The 16,562-nt window shown below is 44.2% G+C and overlaps 2 protein-coding genes across 2 annotated transcripts in view; one reads left to right on the forward strand and one right to left on the reverse strand.

Moving 5' to 3' along the window:
• Positions 1–16,562, reverse strand: part of FANCM (FA complementation group M) — a 75,007-nt gene that overhangs the window by 54,163 nt on the left and 4,282 nt on the right. The gene's annotated exons all lie outside the window — the stretch shown is intronic.
• LOC104049021 (heme-binding protein 2) lies at positions 1,331–14,930 on the forward strand. Its single transcript, XM_064461204.1, has 5 exons — positions 1,331–1,701; positions 8,325–8,416; positions 8,974–9,115; positions 10,527–10,710; positions 11,159–14,930. The coding sequence occupies exons 1-5, from the start codon at positions 1,476–1,478 to the stop codon at positions 11,328–11,330; spliced, it is 816 nt and encodes a 271-aa protein (XP_064317274.1). The 5' UTR covers positions 1,331–1,475; the 3' UTR covers positions 11,331–14,930.

Below are 16,562 nucleotides of genomic sequence, written 5' to 3' on the forward strand. Positions count from 1 at the left end.
AAAGAGAGAGAGAAAGAGAGAGAGAAAGAGAGAGAGAAAGAGAGAGAGAAAGAGAGAGAGAAAGAGAGAGAGAAAGAGAGAGAGAAAGAGAGAGAGAAAGAGAGAGAGAAAGAGAGAGAGAAAGAGAGAGAGAAAGAGAGAGAGAGAGAAAAAACAAAGAAAAAAGAAAAAACAAAGAAAACAAAGGAAAAAAACAAAGGAAAAAAACAAAGGAAAAAAACAAAGGAAAAAAACAAAGAAAAAAAACCAAAAAAAAAGAAAAAAAAAAGAAAAAAAAAAGAAAAAAAAAGAAAAAAAAACAAAGAAAAAAACAAAGAAAAAAACAAAGAAAAAAACAAAGAAAAAAACAAAGAAAAAAACAAAGAAAAAAACAAAGAAAAAAACAAAGAAAAAAAGAAAAAAAAAGAAAAAAAACAAAAGAAAAAAAACAAAGAAAAAAAACAAAGAAAAAAACAAAGAAAAAAAAACAAAGAAAAAAAAAAACAAAGAAAAAAAAAACAAAGAAAAAAGAAAGGCAGTGGGAGATGAAGCGTCCCATCAGAGTCAATGGTTCCATCCCTAAGCCTTGCTCTCCCCCCGCGAGCATCCCAACAGCGTACGGGAGAGGACTATTTTCCTTTTATTCTAAAATTCTAAAAACCCAGAGGTTCCCCTTCCCTGCCTACACAAAAAGCACCACAACCCTTATTTCACGTTAGGGTGGGAACGAAAGACTACAAACAGAGCCACGCGCTGGGCGCAGAGCCCCGACTCAGATTTAGATCCTGCTCTAATCGCCACAGCCGCCCCCGTAGCGGGCCCGAGGCCTGCCCCGGCACGGGCGGCAGGCAGCTGCCAGCTCCCAGAGCTGGGCTTTCCATACCGGGAATGACCCCTGGCTTTTGTGCTCCTAACTGGAACCGGTTTGGAACGACCTCGCAGATGCTCCTGAATAAAATGAAAGGTTTGTCTTTCAAGCGTGGTTTGAAATCATTAAAAGAAAGTCCTGATAAAGAAGGACTAACAGGACACAAAGAGCAGTGGGGGGAAAAGATGATGAAGAGAACAGCTAGGAAAGAGCGTGAGTTAATAGCGAAAAACCCATAAGAAACACAAACTTCTTTAAGTTCTGCACTGTTCGGATCCTACAGCACCGGCACAAGCTACAGAGCATCAGGAGTGCTGGCGAAGAGGCGCTGGCAGGATGCCGGCCGCACCTTGCTGGAGCTGAGCTGAGCTGAGCTGAGCTGAGCTGAGCTCTGCCCTGCCCGCCAGCCCCGCCGCCCCCCAGCAGCGTGGCGGGGGCTGCCGCACCTCCTCCCCCCCCTCCCTCCCTGCCGGCCCTGCCCGGCGGCGGGCGGGCAGAGGCGGGGGCCGCCCCTACGTGTCCCGGGGCTCTCCCCCCCGCCCTCAAATCCCTGGGCAGGGCCAGCCCTTCATAAGGCGGCGGCGCGGCGGCGGCGGGGCGCCCAGCCCGCTGCCCGGTACCCGCTGCGATGGAGGCGGGCGGGTGCCGCATGGGCGGCCCGGCGCCGGGCGGCCCGGCCGTGATCACGCTGGAGGAGCTGGACGGGATGGCGGAGGAGAGCCCCGACTCGGCGTACCACAGCAACGGCAGCAGCCTGGAGGAGGAGGCCGAGCGCCCGGAGGACGAGGAGCAGGAGCGGCTGCTGAGCTACTGGCAGAGCGTGGGCCGGGGGCACCAGGTGGACGTGCCGCGGGGTAAGGGCAGCGCCGCCCGGGCTCGGCTTCCCCCCGCGGCGGCCCGCCGGGCTTTGCCGGGATTAGGTAGGCGGCGATTCGGGGCTTAGCGGCCGGCAGCGGCACCGTCCCGGTTATCTCTGACCTTGGGTCGCAGGGAGTCCCTCTCGGCAGCTCCCCCGGGAGCCCCCCCCCCGGCTCCGTGCAGAGCGGTGCTGGCGGCGCCCCGGCAAGGCGCCGGCACCCCGAACCTCCCCCCTTCTCCGGAGGGCCCGGCGGGGTCTGGCGTGGGGCTGGGTGTCTGGCCCGGGAGGCTGGGGGCAGCGGGCAGGCAGCAGGTCCCCTCCAGCGAGGGGCCGGGGCCCGTGCGTGGTTGGTGACACGGTAGCAAGCGCCCGTCCCAGCCCTGTGCCCTCCTGAGATGCAAAGTCTGAGCTAGAGCTGTGCACAGCACGATGCCAAAGATTTTTATAACTTAGAGAAGCAGGTGCAGTCGTAGTGGAGTGACCTATTTATATTAAAAAGGGCCGATGTGAGTTTTCAGTCTTAATTAAATATTAAATGACTACCTGCAGAAGCATTCTTCTTGGTAATATCTCCTGTCCCTATCCAAAGGTTATCTCTTTAAAGAAAGATGGTTGAACTGAAAGATGACACAGAGTAAACAAGTAAAAGGATTGACTTTGCTTTTCAACAGCAAGCCTCCCGGGCTTATCTTCTTAAGAAATTGTTTATTTTCAATCTGAAGAATCTGAAAGACTGTAACAAGTCAGATAACTCAAAGCAAGGAGCAGAGAGTAACTGCAAACTCAGCCCGTTCAGAAACTTTAACTCATCTGCACTGTCTTGCATCGAGGAATAACGAGAGGCCTTTGGCATCTCTGCTGTTCAGATAAATCCCACCTTAGAGGGTGGGAAGCAGCAAAATCTTCAATGCCAGGCTGCACTAGGCACTACCAAAATGAAATGACTGCTTTTTAAAAACTTCTACTACATTCCAACACAGCAAAGAGGGTACAACCTCCTCCTCAAGTCACGCCTGGGAGACTCACCTTACCTTTCTAACATTTTAGCAGTGAAAATTAATGCCCGGTCAGGTACTAAAAGAAGGGCAAGGCCAGTCTGAACAGAGCGCTCTGTCTCACGTTGCTCTCGCTACCCCCTTGGGAGCAGGCTTTGGATGCCATCCCATGGTTTTCAGCAGGCGTTCCAGTGGCCATGCGGTTGCCTCTGTCATCGAATCATTAAGGTTGGAAAAAACCTCTAAGATCATCAAGTCCAACTGCCAACAGATACAAGCTGCTCCTTGAGAGTAGCTTTTTGTAGCAGAAAACAAGATTCCTCCCCACAAAATTATCTGGTATTCTGACGCCTTAGCAAAACATGGCACTGAAATGCCCAAGAGCTGTGCAGCAGGACGTCTAGTCTAGGGAATGTGTCAAAAGCAGTAATTTAGCACATTTTAGTTACTGTATTATAAAAGGTTTACTTTGTAATGCTAAGCGAATGTTACAAAAATCTGAATAGCAGATACTTTCTTCCGATGTTGTTCAGGGCTATGTCAAGAGCGGAGGGCACCTCACCTGGAACTGCCTGAGAGAGCGTCCCAGACAAGTTTATAAGGGCCATTCAAAGATGTTCATGTCAGTGTTTAGTACCCAGGCAGCTAAGGTGGACTCGAGCCTCAGGGAACAGTCAGAGGAAACCCAGGATGACTTTCTGGGAGAAATCCTCCCTGCCAGCAGGGAGCGGAGCGCCTCTGTGACTGATGTGCCCCCTCCCAGGGTCTGCCGTTGCTGCAGCCGTGGTTAGGAACGTACACGAGCTCGACTTGGCTGACTATGGATTGCCAGCCTGGTAACTGCAGGCAGGGCATTTGAGGCCGTAACAACAGAAGGTAATTTCCTACAGTCTAGAGGTAAAGTCTGCAAAATAAGAACATTACCATCCCTCTCATCAGTAGTTCTGGACTGCCAGGAGCTCTGATGCCTGTTCTGTGCTGTGCTGACAATATACCTTTCCAAAAGATGACTTGCTTTGTAGCTTTTGTTAGCACCGTTTAAGGGTAACAGGAACACTGTCAGCGTTCTAAAAATTGTAAGATTTTGTGAGATGTGAAGAGCAGATATTTGTACGCTGGCACTTCAATTTATTGCTGTTAACAAGAGCTTAATCCTACAGACTGACTGACTGGCCTATGCCAGACCTGGCAACAAAAAGTTAAAAGAAAATTAAAGGTGCAGGAAGGTATAGTCTAACCTTTTCGGCTTGAAAACTCCATTTTACCTACCCTCAACAGAAGCAGAAAACATGTTACAGCAGTTACTTTTAAATTTCTCAGTTCTAATTTCAACATAATGACATTCATTAAGAAGCAAGCTCAGGGAAGCTGCTACCCATCAAAACCATCCACTCACTAAAGCAGAAAGTTGGGTAAAGATACCCAATGTACAAAGCAGCATGCTCTGAGGTCGAGTGCCCAGGCTCCAGATCAAACTCTGGATCTGGAGTGGCAGGTGGTTTTACGCCAATTCTGGCGTACCTCCCCTGCTGAGGGGACCTCATGTAAGCGGCTGCAAGGCTCTGCTGGGGCAGAGGCTGCTGGACCGCCGGAACATCTGCACGTTGGAGGAAGCGTGCAGAGAAGGACCACCGAGTCCATCGCTGGGCCGTCCCAGTGACACAGCTGCAGGCTAAAGCCCAGCCCAGCGCTGAGCCTGCTCCCAGGGTCGTGCTCGCAAACACCTCCCCGGGCTTTCTAAGGCTCGTGCCTAGGGGTTTGTTTCAGTGGGAAGGTTTTGGTTCCCAGCCTTACAAAGGCCATCTCCTCTACCCCAGAACGACAAGGTTAGGCGTGCATGTATGTTATTTAAGGGCGCAGCTGACAAGTACATCCCGCATCAGTGATGCTCCCAGCAGGTCCGATCAGACACAAATTAAGACATGCAACAATTTAAATACTGTTCACTGTTCAGTCTCGCTGCTATGCACAAGTCTTGTCAAATATGCCTTATCTATATAAATCCCTTTGTAAAGATTTGCCTCTTTCACAATACCTTCCTACACTAGCACCTGCAGTCACAGCTGTGAAATCTATTAAACCGAGCCCTTTCCCAGCTACCCTGCTGCAGCTCACCTCGCCTTGTTTTGTCACACCAGTATTCAAGCTTGCAAGCTCGGACTGACAGACAACATGTCAAGTGACTCGCTTGCATTTTGGCAGTATAATCTTAGTATTGTCCACGTTAAGATATTTATAATCCAAATGTTATACTGTCATGCCTGACAGGCACAGATTCATGAGCTGCAGAATAAAACTCCTAAAAGGACTCTAATTAGTTGTAATCCCTAACCTATGCATTAATATAGAAGAAAAAAAAAACACAGTTACCAATAAAGGAATTGAAAAATAGAGTTGGCATTTCTAGAGTTCTGAAGTGTTTCCTAATTCTTCAGTATTCTGTGGAAAATTCAGTGCTGAAGTCTAATTTGCTTCCATTTTTCTCTCAGCCTCCAAGGAGATCAATTTTACATGTCAGTTATTACTTACATTTTAAATGATTCCCAATGACATTTTTTTAAAAAAATGTTTAAACTTAACTAAAGTGTAGCTTTCTCCCCTTTATTAAAAGGATCTTCAGTATTCCAAATAGTCTTAAAGCTAAAAACCCTGCACTGGATGCCAAGAGATGTAGGTTTGATTCCCAGCTCAGCTACAGATTTACTAACTGACATACACCAAGTTAATTCTCCTGCATCTTAATCCTCCTCTTCTCTGCAATATGGATAATACTCCTTCCCCCATCATCCTGCCTTTTCCACTTAAGATACTGAGGCACTTGAAACACCCCAGAGAAGAGCTCTTATTTCACTTGAAACTTTAGTCCTTCTCATGCATGTCTGATGCACACCATGAGGTACTACGGCAGAGATCCACAGCCAGACTTTCAAACTGTACATAAAAATTAAGTTTCTAATCCTCTGTCACAGTACACAAATGCCCCATGTTACTTCAACTTTGAAAGGCAAGGGGCAACTTTTTTTGGAAGAGAGGCTCTCCAGTCCTAAGACTAACCTTATATCCAGAGTTTCCAAGCCCCTCTGTTAGGGATCAGCTTCTAAGCAGAATTTATTTATGAACTGCTGCTGGAATTGATGTCAAGGCAACCAGAGCTGCAAGTACACCTAAGCCAACCAGATTTAAATGGCAGAACTATAGGAGAACAGAAGGACTAGAACATGCCAGTATTATACACGCAAGTGTAACGTATTTGCTCCTTCTATCCATTTGAGCTTGGCTGGGAAGTGTAACCATTAATACAGAGCGGAGGACTGCCAGTGTCACTACAGCTACAGAGGACAGGTTCGCCATTTCATTTCTTACAAAATGTGAGAATCGTTCAAAACGCCACAGCGCATTTCAGTGCCATCCCAGTAGTGGTAAGCGAGCATGCAGGTGCTTAGAGTTCTTCGACAGTAGTCAAGCATTAACGCTCTCCTTGACATAATGATCCACCACCAAACCGTGAGAGCTCAGACCGGGGCGATGACCTTAGGCTGCACTGAGAGCCCTTCTTGCTCCCAAGGGAGAGACAACCGACAAGGGCAGACAAAAGCACACGGTGTGCCTGTTAGTCAAAGAACGTTGGTACGTTCCATTTAATCTTGACAAGTGCTTTATGGTAACTATGACTACTTGAGAACGTGGAACCACTGTACTTCTTTCCGCCAGGTGTTCCGCAGAACACAAACTACACAGCTCGCTTTGCTCTACTCCCTCCTTTATATAAGTTATGTTTCAATTTTGCTAGAATGTTAATATTCACTCTAAGTCAACAGTCCTCTGCCCCTTCCCAACTGAAATAAAACCTTTCTTCTAACGTACCTGGTATCTAATCAGACAGCACATGCCTATAAAACTACTATGCAACAAAAAGAAATTCTGTTAAGTTGACACAAGTCTGTGTTCCAATTTCTGTGATAAATAATCACCTCTTTATAAGACACAGTTCTTCAGGGAAGTATACACTGAGGAATTTTAAGTTTCCTCATCTTGTATTTCTTTAACATAACAGGACACTTTTTTCCTCCCCCATCCATAGTTTCCACACTTTTCTTTTGAAGAAAGTATAAACCTCTGTTTACAGTAAATAGGTATAATATGTAGCATTAACTAATACACAACTACGTAATAATTTAGGGTGTAATATTGTGTGTTATGAATATAATCATTATTAACACACAAAATTATATGTGTGTTAATATTGCAACCATGTAATAATTTAGAGCCCCTGGAGAGCTATAATGTAACCCTTGTTCAAAGCAGGGCTTGTTTCAATGTCAGGTTGCTAACTTTCAGGTTTCAGTTTCCTCAGGGCCTCGTCCAGCCGACTTTTAAGTTCTCCCAAGGACAGAGGGTCCGTAACATCTCTGGGCCCCTAGCCCTGTAGTTGATCACTCACACTATGATTATGGTTTGGTTTTTTTTCTTTTTAATACCTAATCACCATTTTCTGTGTGGCAAGTTATGTCTGCTGACTCTCACCCTATCACTGCGTAGCTCTAAAGGGTCTCAGTCTTCTCCACATCCTTCCACTACACAGGCAGCCTGCACTTTGATCCCACCTCCACTTCCCCCACTCTGGCCCCAGCACATCGGGCTTTCCCAGCCCCTCCTGCGCTTCCCCCTGCCCTAACCAACCAGTGGCCCTCCACCAAAGCGTCTCGAGTTAATCGATGCCATTGCTGTACCACGAAGCCCCAAACCATGTGAAATGCAGCTTCACGAGCACTGAACAGAGCAGTCTCCTCCCTTGATCGCCTGGCTGCAGTCTCGCTGATACAGCCCCGCACGTGTCCTGTGCTGTGAAACCGCCTTCTGAAGCTACAAAAAAAAGTTCATATTCTCTTCTACCTCTTAATGCAAACATTTTTTGCGTTTTATTTTTAAATCATCCCCCCATGAGGTCTTACTAGAAGGGCTTGCATTTAAAACAAACCAAAACATATATATACCTATATAGAGATCTATAAAATGCAATTCACTTAAGACCCAGAACTCCGCCTTCCCTCGTTTCAGTTACAATGCAGCTAGCTGGGGACCACAGCGTGGTGGGGTAGCGGGATGGCAGTAACTGCACTCCGCTGACATCCCAGCCTGCCTGCACCGCGCCGGCAGCTCAGGCACTGGGGCTCCTGGGTGACACCACCGGCCTCACACCCGACACGTGTCCTGGCTAAGGAGCAGCACTGAAATGTGCCCAATACCGAATGCTCAAGTGAAATGTTAGACATAAGGCGACTTTTGGAAATGGCAAAGTTTCCACAGTGGCATTTCCTTGAACCTGTGAACAAGAGCAGCCAACTCAATGTACTTCATGTAGATCCAACACTGAAAGAGCTGCTAGAACTGGCAACATCTGCCAGAAAACCAGGCACCGCCAAAAGCTTTCCATAGATGCCTGTATAATTGCGATATATGAGGGGTGGGAGGGTGGCAGCTCTTCCTAACAGCACAGAGGCGGGAGTCAGTTAGCCTTTCCGGTTAATATCTAAGAGCAAACTAAACTTGTTACAAAAACAAGGTCCCCAGACTTTTTTCTACAGCTTCATTCTAAAATTAGAAACGCGTTATTTTGTTGCAGACATGGCAGAGCCAATTCAGCAGCTGACCAGAAATAACAACCCCCAGGAGAGACAGACCATCCCATTTACTCTGATCCAGCGCAAAGAAAAGGTACCGTTTCCCTTCCCGGTTGAGGTTTTAACAGTATTTTCAGTATACGTGCCTAGCTTCTAAAAAACATGTTTCTTTATAAAATTATTTTAACCATTTAGGAGTTTTAGCGTCATAAGTGCAAAGCATTATAACTGGATAACTACATTTCATTTTTAACATCACACCACTTTTACATGTGTGAATTTTTCTTTTTTGTAAGGTAGAAGCGAGCAGGAATGCCAGAAGATGGCCAGGAATTACAGTCATCATGATATTTTATAATTAATTTAACAAAAGGCCTCATATTTTGACATTTGAAATAAAAATGCCTATTTTCTTCATTTAATTCAATGCATTTTCTTCTTTACACAATCACATTAATAAAACCTTAGCAAAGGATACTTGAAAGAGATTAATAACTGAATTTAAAGCCAAACATGTACTTTTGTGTCATGGGCCATTATTCTTGAAGCTATAAGTAAAGCACTGAAATACCATTTGACTTCTATTTGACTGTTCAGTTCTTTCAGATGATTAACTTAAAATACAAAATTATTGTCCTCCTGTGTTTGCAGCTTGGAGATCTGCTTTACGAAAAACGTCAGTATGGAAAAGCCAAATGGGCTTGTATAAAAATGAAAGAAAAACAGTATGAACAGAGCATATGCCTTGGGTTCATGAAGCTTATGAGGTACATTTGCGAGCAGAATTCCTCAGGTAATTGGTACCACAATTCCACATTAAAGTTAAAACATTATATTTACGCACTAGGTCCTCCCAGTGGGGGAGATACCTTTATTAGCTTTGTCCAAATACACCACCCTGTCTAGAGGGACATTTTCCTCCAGTACAGCCTTTCCAGCAGAGTCCAAACCAAAGTGCCGCTCCCGCCGTGTATGTGTAGAGGAGCACATCCATGGGAAGCCATCACCCTTTCCCAGGGCACTGTCACCATGACAGCTGCCTGGGCACTGACACTGGCTATTTTTGTAGGCTGTCAGCTATAAATTAGGCTTTTGCTACAGAATTTGAGAGGTTTAGTCCTCACAGCAGTACAGAAATCACAGATTCTAAGAACCTATTCAGAGCATAATGCCGAAAGAGACCGTAATGTTTTTCTGCTTTTGTTTTAGTTAAACGAAACGATACTTAAATTGTGCCTGTCTGAACGGACACCAAAAATTTGTGTGGTTGAAGCCTATTGTCAGAAAGATAATCCAGTTTTAACTCTCATACTTTAAAATAACGGCAAGTCCACCATGTCCTTGATAGCTCGTGCCTGCATGAAAAACGTGCACCTCATTTCCAGTCCCATTTAATCTGGTTTCAACTTCCAGCCATCAGTTCTCTTTTTTTTTTTTTATTCTCCAGTTGATTATAACGTTTTGCAATGCCCAGTGTTTTGTTCTGTAATAGTACGTGTGTCATCATCAAGTCAACCCTTAATTTTCTTTCCAAGAAACTAAAAACATTGATTGCGAAAGCTTGTCCTTATTTAGGTATTTCCCCCACTCTCCCTGTTCTTTTAACGTGGTTTAAAAGTAAGTTTGGCTGCAGAACAGTGCAGTTTTGTTTTCACACTGTGTACAGGAGCAAAGTTCCCGCTCCAAGTCATCACTGCTACCTGCACAGTCAAAAGAGTCAACCTTTTCATACAGCACTGCAGTAACATTGCGATGTTTTTGATTACAGGAAATGCTACACGCATTCACAGTGCAGCCCTCTTATCTTGCCTACATTCTTTGTTCCCAAATATTTAGAACATGACACAAGGTCAGTTTACAAGATTAACACAACCCTCTTAAGAGGGGGAAAGAAATTGTCAAGCTCCTTGCCCTACAGGAAGATAGGAGAGCTCAACAAATGCTACATCGTAGACACGCATGCACACATATTTTTACTTGTAGGCTATATATACACACACACACAAACTACAAGGCATAATAAAACGCTACCCCCAACTTGGAATATACAACCCCGTTTCCTAAAACATCCTACTGAATTACTTTGAGTAAGGAGGCTCTGCCCTCTGGTAGTGCCTTTGTATTATTCAGTCTGAGTTCTGCAGCCAAGCACAGTATGCAGACCTTCTTTTGTATTTTCTAAAAAGTCGCATACGTCTCCTCAGGGCTGTACTTGGGGATAACCATACCCATCGTGACCATAGTCCATACAAATGAGTCGCAGTCGGAGATGACACAGTCAGTGACGGTAGCGTACTACCTGCCTGAAGTGCTGCAGGACGAGCCTCCTCATCCTTTTGACTCTGACATAATCATTGAAGAATGGCCTTCTACTATCGTTTATAGTAGGTAAGAAACATTTTAATTTTGTTCTAGTAAAACCCGTAGAGAGTTGCAGTTTTCAATGTGGGCACGTTACATCTTTTAAATCAAGATCTAAAAGGTAACAAACAGAAAAACTTGATTTTCAGTAATCGTTAAAGGCTGCCTGCTTTATGAGACTGGAATGTTCAAGAAATAATGGTTATCAACTTATCTGGGAGAATGATGCATCTGTAAATGTGAGCGACACCAGCATCTCAGAACACAGACTGTTCTGCGGAGCTGGGAACAAAGTGTCTGATATATCACTGAAAATTTTAAGACAAAACTGTTACGTGTTTGAGATCAGTCACAGTCAGGTAGCATCATCTGCAAAACACGACTACGTAATTTAGAGGGAAGCATTCCTAGACTCTCCCAGAGCTTAGAAACTTTGGATTTTAAAAAGAATTTCATATGAAGTTGCTTGTTACAGGAGCTTCAGAGGAATCACCAATGAAGACTCCATAATGAGAGAAATAAACCTCTTGGCGGAAATTCTGGAGAGCCCCGAGCTCTGTTTGCAGGATACCTTCATCATCGCGGGCTATACAAATCCAGCTGCTGCCAATCGACACAACGAGATATGGTTCCTCCAGAGGCCATAGCCGCCCCTCCCTGATGCTTGTCAGTCACACTGGCAGAATCTTACAGGTGAATCACGCGAGACTAGCTGTCAAACCCTCAAAAGATTTTAGAAATGTGGCTTTTAGGTGGTTTAGCAAGGCAATCACTCCGACTTAATAATCCAACAGAGGTAACACCTGAAACACACGCAGTTTCCTATGTCAACTTTTACAGTTTTTACACAATTTTAATGGTGATTTTTAGCACTTTAAAACTTAGTTCACCTTATCTTTTTTTACAAGATAAGGGAGACAGAGACCTCTCTCCTCATCCACTTACTAGCCTCTCTAGACTGCTTGTGGCTTGGGACGGTCCTAGGGGAGACCCTGGAGCCCCTGCCCTGGGCACCTAGTGCTGCACCAGCTGCACAAAGACCCTCTTGGGGCTTTCAGCGGGGGACACATTAAAACCACCTCACACACGCAGGCTATGCTTCAGAAAAATAATGTTCAGGTCTTATTTTCTGAAGAGAACCAGATTTAGACTGCTGGGATTAAACCAGGGAGTAAGACTAGGCAAGTGCTGATTGCTTTTAATGGCATCAGCTGTGGAGCAGAGATTCTTAATGCTTACCTCAGAAAGCATTCAACCAAAGTACTTTTAACCTTGAGAGGAGACCAAGAAGGCAGAACCGTCCTATTCCTCATTAAAGTCTCGATAGCAGGAGCTACAGGTTACCTTAATCACACACGGTAATCCCATGACTATATGTAGTGTTCCCAAATAGAAAGTGGTTATTCTTAACTCTTCAGTTTTCTGAACACTTTCATCTTATGACTTTGCTGAATGTTAAAACACTGCAGCTGAAGTAATTTGTTCAGTACTTTTTACACTCCCCTGGCAGTACCACACTGTTAATATTAGAAATGACACAAATATTTCACAGAATCACAGAAAAAAAAAATGAAGCTAGACATGACCTCCGGCAGCCAGCTGGTGCAGCCCTCCGCAACAGAAGGGCCAGCGCCGCTGGCAGAGCAGGCTGCTCAAGGCTTCACGCAGTTGGCTTTTGAGCTTCTCCAGCGCTGAAGGGGGATGAGGAGCCTGTAACCCCTCTGGGCCCTGGTTCAGTATTTGACCACCCTCACTGTGAGAATTTTTATTTCCTAATATCTATTTTTCCGTGTCACAGCTTGTTTCTTTTACCCTCCATCTGTATGATAACTCTTCAAGTAGACAACTGCTAGCCTAGCACGCTGTGACTGAGAGACAAGCTCCCGTAGTTCTGCACGCATCAGAAAGTCTGAAAGCAGCACGTGTGCTTTGCTACGTACTACAGTTAACGAGCACCTCCGGCGCTTTAGAGTCGGGGTAGCACACAGTTGTGCTCTCACAAATCCCTCCTTAATGTCTCCCCTTACAGATATGATGGTAGAGTTTAACCTTAACACTTAATAGAAGTAAATGTCTTCTTACATAAGATTTCATGAATTATATCGCTAGCATTATTGATTATAAGATTTAGGCTTTAAATAGAGCTTTTGTGTTCTTCAGTTTCTATATACAAAACAGCAACCAGAGTCAGTGTCTGCCAGCTTACGGTAGTGTTAATTGGCAAACAAAATGGATTTATGTAGTACTTCTGGCTGAATAAACATACAGGCCTCAAGAACTTTAAGCCTCCTGGTTCCACAAGGCTCTGTGCTGCACAAAATTGGCTTTATGCTTAACCTAAAACCTCTTGTTGAGCAGCAGATTGGAGAGTGATGGCTGGCCCTGGCTGATCGTGCTGAAGTGTGGCCAAGGTGCTCTCTGGTGGCGGCTGCCCAGAGATTACCAAGGGAGACAGCAAGGAAGGAGAAAAAGGAATGGGGAAAGAGAGAGAAAAGCCTTAGTTTTAACACAAACAAACAGGTGGTTTTTTCCTCCCCACAAAAACAAACAAACAAAAGAAAGCAATCCTCACTTTCTTCTTCTGAATGTCTGATATCCCTAGCTGTGCAGATACCCTGCACTAGCCCAGCCTAGCCATTTGTATTGCCACAAATTAATTGTATGTGAAACTGATGGGGCTGGGGGGGGGGGGGGGGGGAATCTCAAAAAAATACTGTGGGTTTGGGGTCTTTCTTTTTCCCACCAGAAAGCTGCCAAATCTGGTTTGCCAGGTGGCAGCACAAACGCTTGTGCCAGTTGTGGCCACAGCTAGGAACCGCATTGCCTGATGTGCCAATTTAAACGCACGTCAAAGTACTCCTTATTTAACAGAACCAGGCAACAAAGATACCTGCCATGCCTTGTATTCCTCTCGATTTGTTCAGGATGCAGGATCATAGCCAGGGAAAAAAAATTCAGACTTCCTTTTCAATATGTTGAATTGTTTCCCATTTGATTTTTATTTCTTTTGCTTTTTTATTTAACATTTCCTCAGACTGTTGGAAATGCCAGCCAATATTAAAGTGAAGCTTACAATTAATGGAACGCAATAAAAAGTTTTTAAAACCTGAGTTGAGTAGAGGGCCTAGGGAGGCATTACATAAAAGCTTTTGTTTTGCCCTCACAACCCCATGCTTTTTATAAGAGCAAATAAAAACAATTTTCAGCTTTGATAAGATTTTATGGCAAATTAAAGAATTTTCTGCATTTTGATTGCTTTTGCCAGTTATAGAAATTATTTTCATGCTTTGGGCACAACAAATGTCAAATAGCTACTGGAAGCAGTTAAATCCCCTCACCATGAAGTACTGGTTTGTACACACTTCACATGTTAAACGTCTATTGCAAAAAGCATTTGCTGTATCCCGTGTCTCCTTCCATAGGCAATCTCCTCCTAAACACTTCTGTGACTCAGCTACTTGTGGGTATGTTGTAGAAACATTACTGAAACATAAAACCAAGGTATTTATCTGAATGTGCTGATATCCTGTCTGCAGCAAAGCGTTCAGTGTTGTTTTACGTAAAACTGTGAATTCCAGGATAGTATTTATTTTGACTTATGTTAGACGGCTTCTGCTGCTGAGAAAGAACTAATTAATCTCACGTTTGAAGATACACTTTATGGCTGTGGAACATTGTACCAACTTCTGTAAACGGCTCTCGCCCACGGGCACAAAGAATTGTGTGTTTTCGCTGACACACAACAAAGTTTACTTAACAGTGACAGCAGCGATTACCACAAAACCTTACTGTTACTCAAATGTATCATTTTAGAATGTTTGAAAACATCACGTCACGCATGATTACCTAACTCCTGTTATCGGAATAGGTATTTTGTTATCCATCTGTGGCTCTGCTTTGTAAGCCATTAAGGAATTAATTTGAAGTTATTAGATTTCCACTATTCAAAGGAGAAAATAAAACAATTCACCCATATTTTTGGAAGATTTAAATGATGTAGCCTTAACAGATAAATGTTGTCCTGCATACTGTGTATTTTTCAAACAAGCATTAGTGCCTACAAAGTTTATTCCAGCTATTGTGATACTCAGGGCCTTGCTTATTGTATGTATACAAATATAAACATAATTTTTCCGGCATTGTTGCGTTGTGCTGTTTTACACTGTCCTCCATTTCCACTGAAATGTTGTCTTGTTTACTGTTACTGTTCGTCAAAATTAAAGATAATGATTTTATTGTGCAGAGTACACTTGGCTTTCATTTTTGTAACAGACATACAAGCCCCTTTCCTGTCTTTCCTTTGACTGGAAACGGCAGAAGTCACAAGTGACTATTCTGATGTCACAAAGGCCACTTAAGCCCCAGATTTGAAATGGTCGCTCTAAGACCCAAAAAACATACGTTCTTTGAAAGAAACACGTGCATTTGGAGCTATTGTCTCCTGCTGCAGCCAGCAGGTCCACTCGCACGCTCACTCCTCCTCGCCGCAGAAGCCGCCTGCAACCCCATTTTGTCAAGCGTCCGGCACAGCCCCCCGCAATCCTTAGTGCAGCGCAGACTGGGGCGGGCCCGGGTTCAGAACCAAACGGTAGAGAAGCAGTTCTTAACGAAAAGGGATGTACGTATTAGAGTTTTCTCCTTAATCCTGATGCCATTCAGAACACATTTCACGACTGATTCTTCTTCTGGCAGCGGACGAGGATAATGCAACGTGTGCTTGCTACTTCTGTGGCTGCACTCACAGATCTATCCTGATCTCAAACTGCTCAGAAGCCAAGCACCTCTGCACAAGCTGAGGTACAGGACCCGCTTTTGAAAGTGCTGAGGTCTCCAAGACTAAGGCCTGGCTTGCCCATGAATGCTGGAAAAGGCTGGGGCACCATCCTTTCACCCCCTCTGTGTTGTTACTGTGCGTACGAGTCCTATTTTCTAAGGAAAGCAGTTGCAATACAAATGCAAATACCAGATCAAAGAAAGGAAACAGAAACCACGGAAGCCACAGTGACAGCTTTGTCAAGGTTTGTCTATACTCCTCAATTACACCAGATTAGCCGAACCTATGTGCCTACTTCGGCTTATAGCTCAAGTAAAACACCTCAAAAAAAATCCCTGCACTCAATACACGCATTCAGAGGCACCTGCAGTGATGCAAAACTATCTTTAAAGCTCTTGCTAGCTTGTCAGTAGAACTTCCTCATTTAAATACACCCTCAGGTTACTGGTGTGAAGACAGCTGATCTAATTCCACCTAGAATACGAACAAACTAGTTTGCCTTCTGATGGTCTTCACATACGCTACACCAAAAATCACTAAACTTTAACCAAGAACATACTACAAGGCCATCAGTCTGATACCAATACTCATTTTTTAATGCGTCTTACCAGAAAAAGAACAAAAATTTTGAACTTTTCAGAGTGGGATATTATGTAATACAGTTTGCTTACTAGTACCTTACTGAGAAGACACAGACCATTAAGTCATCACAGACTGGCTAACAGCTCTGGTCCCTGCTAGCATGACCTCTATTTGGACATTACCTACTGGTAACAGAGAAAGGAAAAAGTTCTCAAAAGAGAAAAGGGAAAAAAAAAAAAAGCACCAAACAACCAACCAAAAAAAAAATCAAGGAGAACGAAGTACACTGAGAGATGACTTCAAGCTCTAAAGAATATTCTCAGTCAGAGAAAGTGTTTCAGTCAAGATACAGTTTTCACAAGGCTGGCAATAACCTGGACAACAAAAGCATGGCCGTTTGCAATATCTTAATACTAGTAAATTCAGAAGCCTTCAGTTTAGGTCTCATGTCAGTTTTGAGAAAAGTAATGAGAAATCATGAGAAAACTAATTCCATTGTGAGTTTTCCACCAGAGCGAGGTAA

This window comes from Phalacrocorax carbo, chromosome 9 (assembly GCF_963921805.1).
Source record: "Phalacrocorax carbo chromosome 9, bPhaCar2.1, whole genome shotgun sequence".
Lineage (NCBI taxonomy): Eukaryota > Metazoa > Chordata > Aves > Suliformes > Phalacrocoracidae > Phalacrocorax > Phalacrocorax carbo.

Bases quoted from the DNA above. Each gene is read 5' to 3' on its own strand.
- LOC104049021 (XM_064461204.1), top strand. From the start codon at position 1,476: ATGGAGGCGGGCGGGTGCCGCATGGGCGGCCCGGCGCCGGGCGGCCCG. The intron at 1,702-8,324 runs GTAAGGGCAGCG...ATTTTGTTGCAG, and splicing joins CCAGGTGGACGTGCCGCGGG to ACATGGCAGAGCCAATTCAG. The intron at 8,417-8,973 runs GTACCGTTTCCC...CTGTGTTTGCAG, and splicing joins TGATCCAGCGCAAAGAAAAG to CTTGGAGATCTGCTTTACGA.